At 43.0% G+C, this 7,759-nt stretch overlaps 1 protein-coding gene across 7 annotated transcripts in view; it reads left to right on the forward strand.

Annotated features, from left to right (window-relative positions):
- The window catches only part of LOC110826468 (uncharacterized), a 33,385-nt gene that overhangs the window by 6,970 nt on the left and 18,656 nt on the right, over positions 1-7,759 (forward strand). For 2 of the 7 annotated variants that reach the window (XM_087346506.1, XM_022057129.2), the window contains 7 exons: positions 785-1,035; positions 1,425-1,631; positions 2,168-2,331; positions 2,544-2,749; positions 3,143-3,350; positions 3,828-4,584; positions 4,693-5,210. In XM_087346506.1, coding sequence (XP_087202632.1) covers positions 785-1,035; positions 1,425-1,631; positions 2,168-2,331; positions 2,544-2,749; positions 3,143-3,350; positions 3,828-4,206 — 1,415 coding nt within the window. In that variant the 3' untranslated portion in view covers positions 4,207-4,584; positions 4,693-5,210. Of the gene's footprint in view, positions 1-784; positions 1,036-1,424; positions 1,632-2,167; positions 2,332-2,543; positions 2,750-3,142; positions 3,351-3,827; positions 4,585-4,692; positions 5,211-7,759 lie in introns of those variants that run through there. The other 5 variants (XM_087346503.1, XM_087346510.1, XM_087346508.1 and 2 more) reach the window with 5 other exon arrangements.

A 7,759-nucleotide genomic window follows, 5' to 3' on the forward strand; every position in this document is an offset into this window, starting at 1 on the left:
TTGTTTCAGTCAGTGAAGAGATGAGTCTCGTACACTAACTTGTAACAGCGTTTCACCTGGTGTCTGCGTGTAGAAATGTCAACAAAACTTTGCTGAATTAAGCCGAAACTCTGGTCTTACAGTGGTCCAATTTATGCCTAGAGAATATGGCATTTAAATTGGGGATTTGCGTCAAATGACCGAGCGGTGACGCGTATAAGCCTCAGACTTTTTGAAGAGGAGATCCTCCTGGATGGATTGTGGGGGAGCTCGGTCCTCTGCGTCGCATTACAACTGTGCCGTTTGAAGGAGAAACTGGACACAGACAAATTAAACAAAATTGTACAGATTAGTGAGTGAGAAGTCTGGGTAATACATGAAGATTTTATGTTTACTGTTTTTAAGAATTTGTAAAAAAGTTTTAATGTTTTGGAAAATTATTTTTGAGCTTATACTTGTTTTGATTACTGTGGACTGTTAACTGGGTGTTTGACAGGTTTCTCATTTGTTATAAAACATTTTAAGACGTCAAGAGGAAATGTTGCTGTTTCAGGGTGCATGTGCAGTGGGCTTACACTACAGTACAATTTACTACAGCGAGAATATGTGGAGCTATTCCCCATTTTTTATTCATTTTAATTCTTTGACTTGGTTTTAGTAACTGAGATTTGAAGCTATCTCAGCTGTGATGTTGATTATGGTCTTCTGAGTTGTTGTGCAGGTGTTTACCAATTTTTTGTACGAACATGCTGCCTCCATCTTCAGGCTGAAGTGACTTGGTTCTAATAGTTGTGTTCATATGCAGCATACTTGAAGAGTCCATTCCCACTGGACAGAGGCTGGAAGCAGGGTCGTTCCAGAGACACGTGGCTTCTGGTCGGGGCAGCCATTGCGGCCGTCTGCTTGCTGCTTCTTCTGATAGCGCTGCTTGCCCTTGGTCTCGGCAAGAGGAAACGCGGCAAGAGACGAGTCCTGGCGGGTGGCAGGCAGAGCGGTGGCACTCGGCGTGAGGGAGGAACAACTAACCTTGGTTATGAGGATGACGTTGATTTCAAGGTAGTGCGATTTTCTGCGCGAGAAGAGAAAATTCTGTAATATGAGACTTTTGTGTTTTACATGGATAGGATAAGGGGTTTTCTGTCAAAATATTCTCATGTCTTTTTATTACAGAGGATTAAAACTAAAGTTTACGTGATGTCTAACTTTGTGTTTGTATGGAGGCGGTGCTTGTTGTCTAGAACCATTCTCATCAAGCAGAGTACTTTACAGCAGTCCGTGTAACAGAGATCAAAGTTCAGAAAACATCTTGAATGCGACTGCAACCATTAGAAATTTTTGGAGGCCTGAAATAGAGAGCACTAGTCAGAGAAGCCGAGAGAGGGTAATAAATATACCAAGAACATATTTACGGCGCGTACCTTAAGACGTGTATGTCCGTGTTAAAGGGTCAGAGTACATCTGGTTCCCGTGGTTCCAAGACATCACCGAGCTTTGTGCCTGTAGCCTCATCGGCCACCGTCACATTCAGAGATGCCGACATCATAACAGATCAGAAATTCAAGGGATCGCATACGAGTCTCAGTAGCGGAGAGTCTTCGGAGACGTCCTTAGTGAGGCGAAGGCAAGGGAATGGCTGTAACGAAGAGAAGGAAGTGAGTGCAGTCCAAGAATATCCACGGAAGAGACGCTGGTTGTGATTATTGGCGTATGCTGCTCTGTGTTCCTTCCATTTTTCACATGTGATGTAGTTTGTAAAGATTCTCTGTTCTTTCACCAAAGTTGCTGACATATGTTAAATTTTTATGTACTGTTTAACGCTGAAGTATGCTGCAGAGATGAGTACGAGGCATGTTTCGTGAAATATTTTGCAACCCTGAATTATGATGGCGTTACTTCAGACTGCACCGTATGAGAAGCGAAATAAATACTACGTGCAAAACATTTACATTAAAATCTTAGAAAAAGTAACAAGTAGGGGTTGAGTTGGACTGATGTGTCCGCAGAATGAAAGCCGCAACTTCCTCTTTTGGATTGCGTAAGATCCGTGTACAAGAGATGCATGCAGTGTGGATTTCACGCGCGACACTATTTAAACACGTGCTAGTGACGTGTGTTTTATTGTACTCATTAATGAATGTATTTGTTATGATTTAGTTCCTGTTAGTTGGCATTACTGTTTGCTTTGCAGTATCCTTCACATGCGTCCACGCAGAGAAAGGAATGTGACAGAAGAGAGCTGAAGCCAGATGACGAATTGCCCGTCAGGGACTCGCCTCCTGTCAAGCCTAAGGTCGGGACGACGGTCAGTCCGAACTCGTTCCTCTCCATGCCTTCAATCAAAGCTTTTCCAAGGTAGAATATTGCGTCATATTTTCTTGAAGTTGGTAACATTTTCAGTGCACATTTGACTGTTTATTAGATAAGATTTCCTATTGCGTGCTTCGTGTATCCTCACTTAAACGCATGTCACGGCAGATATTCTGTGTGCGTGGTGTCGCTGTTTTTGCCGGTACGAGTGTTTTGCTCGCTGAGGAGACTCTGAGTTTGAACTTTGTCCTTTGAAGAGGTGCCAACATACCAGAACCTCTTGCAAGGGTTCTGGAACCTGTAAATGTGAGACACCTGGACTTGGAGGGAGGGGGCATAATCGCGGAGCCTGCGCGGCGGCTCACGAGACACGGCAGCGTGGAAGGAGAAGATCCTGGAGTGATTGGTCCTGTAGTGTGGGACTTGCACTGTCACAGGGTCCAGTGCTACCAACAGCATCATGGTAAGTAAATTCAACTCCAAAGCCTAGCTCATGATCGTAGTTCAATGCAGTTCTGGTCTTAACTTCAAATTTCCCTTGAGTTTTATGGCCTCAGCGTTGCGTTTGTACCAAGAGAGTGGATCATTTGTTTCTGTAACTTTAGAACGTCTCTTGAAAATGGTGAATTACGTAAAAAGCACTGACTTTTATGCTGCAGGCGGAGTTACATTAAAATGTGGGGAATATGATTCTCGTGGCTCATCTGTTCACCAAACATATTCTCATTGAATTGAGTGTGCTCTTAATTCAATCATGATTTGTTGCTATCGTTCCCAGCGACTTGCACTTCGTCACATTTTGAAAGTCGGCTTCTTCGGTCCTGCTCATTTTGTATGTGACGGACACTGTGATTAGGTATTCTGGATGAAACTGTGGAAGACCTGGTTCTGGAAACCACGCGGGATGACACAACGGGAAGCAATGTTGGGCGGATGAGGCGACGTTTTCACGAGTTACTGGATGACACATTCAGCTTGTTTGGAAGTCAGAGCGGGAGTCCCGGGGCCGAAGAGGACGGCGGCAGTCCGCCAACTCTGCACAGAGTCCATTCTGCGATTGTCAGGTGCGTGCACTCATGTAGTGTCGTGGATAACCGTTAACTGAGTTACGGAATCTGAAGATATTAAGGGATAATTTATTTCTCGCTGTGTCTAGTGGGGATTTGAATCGAGCTCGGTGTCACAGATACCGGACGCTTGGAACTCCTTCCTCATGTATCGTTTGTGCTGAAAACATGCGACTCCTTCCTTCAGTCTCTCGATTATGTTTCGGCTCGGGGATATCGTCATTGAAGTCGAATATGGATAACTATTTTTGGACTGTACAGTTTGATCTAGGAATTGAACTGTGCTCATTTGTGTCTTTCTATCTCATTGTAATAGAATGGGAATAACGAGGGCTATTAGCACAGTGTTGTGAAGTGCTCTGTGTATGTTGGTGGTAGGCCCATGAATTTGTGTCTTATTTGTTTATGTACGTTGGCACTCGAGGATAATATTGCTCACGTGGCTTTGTATTTGCCTTGCCCTTGTCCCCGCAGGCCAGTGTGCGAGCCTCCGTTGGGTCCTTCTGAAGCCATTCCTCGGCCAAGGACGACGGGCCCCCGTCGTCCGGCCACCGCGGCGGCCGGCGAGTCCAGACCCCGTGGGGCTTGGGGAACCTGCGCTCCTTCTCCACATTCGGGGACTTCGGGAACTCTGCCCAGACCCCTCAGTGCTGGCCCCTTTCACCGTCCACAGCTGCCAGGTCCCGTAGAAATAACCGTCGACAGAACGCTCGTACTCTCTGATGGCCAGCTTCCTCCGTCGGATCCAGCGATACCGCTTATAGCAGCCATCAAAGAAGAGCTCAGGAAATTCCAAGGGACAAATGTGTATCCCGCAATCTCCTTGCCAGGGAGCGCGTCGTTGAAGCCTTAGGTTCGTCGCAGTTTGCAGCAGAACTTTTGACTGTGCCTGCCGTCTTATGGGGGCCGAGCCAAGAGTAACAGCTGGATGTGGCAATTGATTCTCACAGGTAGGAAACTGAGAAAGAGTTTTGCTGATGGGGACGTCAGAGCAAGGAGTAACTTTTTCTTGAGGGAAAGCCTTACTGAACATTTTGATGCCGCATTTGCGATGAAAATTGAAATTTAATGTTTTCAGATAGTAACGAGCGTCCTTCAAGCTTTTCCTTTTCCTGTTGAGAATTGTGAAATTATTGTTTACTGGAATGTGCGCAGTTTCAGATTCTTTTGCAGATGGGTTGTTCAAGGCGCACGGCGTCTCCTGAGGCGCGTTCCGCACCCGGACAAACACGTAAGCAGCTGTTACGAAGCTTAATTAATTTGCTTTTAATTGCAAACAAAAATATGGAATTGCAGCCGCGTGCGAATTCTTCTAACATTTGGTGACTTGCTCTTGCAGATTCTCGTAGTCGGCGATCAACGGAAGAGCTGGAGCGCGATGGATGATGGAAACGACTTTCAAATATTATATATTATGATATAATGTATTAATTATAAACAAATTTGCCTTTATTTGTCGACGCACAATTAAATTAGTGACGGACTAACATTTATACTGCCCCTACATGGTCGTGGAGCTGTTCTCTTGAGGTTACGTACCATTTTGGAGTTTTCAGTGCTTCTGTGAGTGGAACCCCAAAAAAAGGTGCGCTGAGGTAGTGAATTTCTTCTGAATTGCGGAGTGTCACGTGCGTCCATCCTAATATGGACATTAAGACGCTGGCATTCTGAGCTTTTCTGCGTGGTTAACAGAGTTTTAGGAAACAGATGAGCCCCACTGTATTTGTCTGTAAATAGAATTTGAACTTAGAGTGTGTTTTAAATGTTACATTTTTGTATTATCCATAAATATCAGTAGTGAAAAAGTAAACTTTAATGAATTATACAGCAGTACTCCATATTGGAGTGCACACAACAGCAGAAGCATAATTTATTATTTTCTGTTTGCTCTGTTTGGTGGACCTTTACCTGAACTGTTTTGAAATGCGTCGTGAGTTGAAGGACGCGCTCATTTGTTGTCTGTGCTCGCGGGCGTCGAGGAGCTTGCTAGAATGTGAAATTATAATTTATTGGGTAGTTGCTGATGGTCTCAAGGCATTAGTTATTTTTGCTTTGTGCTCTGAATCGCTGCCCAGTACGAAGGAGTTATAAATGTTTGTAGATTGTGATGAGATGTCACATTCATTTAGGCATGTGGATTTGAATAATGGTTACATTTTCGAAGAAAATGGATTGTTTCCTGCTCTTCAGGCAGCAATTTATGTGATGGAGTGTGCCAAAACCGTGCTTTCATAAAATGTCTTAATATGAGAACACAAGGAACAAATTATTCGTAATCTAATTATTTTCATTCACATATTTTGGTAGATTGATACTGTGCATGTTTTGAAATATTAAGTTTCTCCTGGTTCTCCGTTACAGGAAGAGGGTAGTAACCCATGGCGTGTACCATGAGAATGTTTTTTGCAATGACTTTATTACAGAAAAGTATTTTTACTCCAGAAAATCTAGGCTCGCATAAATAATGAGATGATAATTAGGTAGTTCTGTATGAATATTACATGTGGTCTCCTCTTCTGAGTAGTGGAGACGACACACGAGTGCTTTTGACGAATATATCCGTGGAATAGCTTTAAGTTTCGCGCCGTTAAGTTGGTCATGTTGGTACTCGGGTGCAGTAAAATATGGCGTGTTGTAAGAGCGCGGTTTTCAAGGTTAGTGTGTCGAAGTATGTTTTCTGTTGATTCTCCTACGATTTCACAGTAGCAGTTTTATCAACATCATCAATGTAAGATTTGTGATCAGTTTATTGAAACAGTTGTCTACCGAAGACTCTGGAAGTAAGTATTAATTATTTCCATCAGTGTGCCCTTTTGTTGTTGGGTTATGGTTCGGAAAACAAATGCAGCCAACTTCGGTATAATTGACATGCCGGGTTTGTGGGTAAATTACGCAGCTCATAGTATACGAGATTACATTCGTCAGTCGATTCGTCCTAATTCTCGATTTAGTGCAACAAAGTTTATTGTGTGAAGTTACCATTTACTTAGTTTTGAACTTCATTTTTTGAATTTTGCTTTATTGCTGACATGAAGATGCTGTTTTTACTGTGTTGTATTGATTTATGTTTAGTTCCTCGGTGCCTAATATGTTGTTCATCGTGTTAAATGTTTCGTAATCTTTATTGGTAGTTCGTTACAAGACTGTAAGTAGGGTTATGTAATTTTTATCCAGAGCCTTGGTCTAAAATGACAGCTGTAAATATGTTTATGCTATTTTTAAATGCCTATAGGAAGATTAGTTGTAAATGTATGCAACGTGTTCATACTCAAAACATTACAAAAAGAATGCGGTAATACCTACAGTGGTAATTGCCAATGTTTTAAAATTGTTTGTGTTTATAGTATGTCATTTTAGGCCAGCCTCGACTAGGATTGTAACTCGCAAGTGTTAAAAAACCTTGGAAGTCTGACATTGGGCCTGTCCGTTACGTAATGAATAACTAGGTGATATGTCCACATGCAGGTCTCGTGGTGTAATATTACGATGAGGTGCACATGTAGAACGGGTGAGGGAGAATTTCGGTTGGAAACTGGCCACCTAGAAGACCGAGAAAGAGACGGAACAGATGTTTATTTGTCTTGAGATTAGAGTAGAGAAGTGCCAGTGGCTTCAGAATAGGGACTTTATGTAAGCGGTGTTGAGAAGTAAATGTTTCGTCGCTGTGCTGGCTTCGTGCCACGAATCTCAGCTCATGCAAATTGCAAACTGATGATTCTTTTCTGTTAATGCACAAAAATGATTTTTGAGTTTTGCCGTCTTTACACGTTGCATCAACTGTTCATACGCTAATTTGTTAAATATTTCGGTTATTAATTGGCCACTTTCTGGGGGGCGGGGCGCAGTGCATTCCGAGTGAACTGAGGATGGTTACGAGTTTGTTGGAGGAACGTACGGTTTTCACATTCAGAGTTGAAGATTCACTTACAAGGTTACAGGGCGTCTCAACCCAACGTTCATTATTAATACAGCCTCGCGTTGCAACACTCAGACAGACAAACCACCGACGTCTTCATCAAAGAAGGACGACGACGTGTTGAAGGCTCAACTGCACGATTTAATCAAATGAAATAATTCAAAGCACGAATATTATGTGACTGGTCAGATTTTAGAAGACAAAGAACGTACTGTACTGTGCTTGGGCACGGTTACGTTAAGTTACGTGAGGCTGGTGATGAATCGAGTGGTGTTTCAGAAAGCGATGGTCTATGAGGATTGGAAGATGAAATTATCAAATATTCTCTGCAGTGTTAATTTTCTAGTGATGTGTAGTTTAGTGAAATCGACGTTCCTGTGTTACATGCCGTGGTGATATTTTATTTGGAGTGTACTGTACGCGGCCTGCTGTCATCCTTTCCAGCAGACTTCTGGTAAGTGACTCGCTCTGAGGTTCCAGTTCACAAAGT

The sequence above is a fragment of the Zootermopsis nevadensis genome, unplaced genomic scaffold, assembly GCF_977971745.1.
Source record: "Zootermopsis nevadensis isolate Lab colony 2312 unplaced genomic scaffold, Znev_1.0 Znev_ptg000001l, whole genome shotgun sequence".
NCBI lineage: Eukaryota > Metazoa > Arthropoda > Insecta > Blattodea > Termopsidae > Zootermopsis > Zootermopsis nevadensis.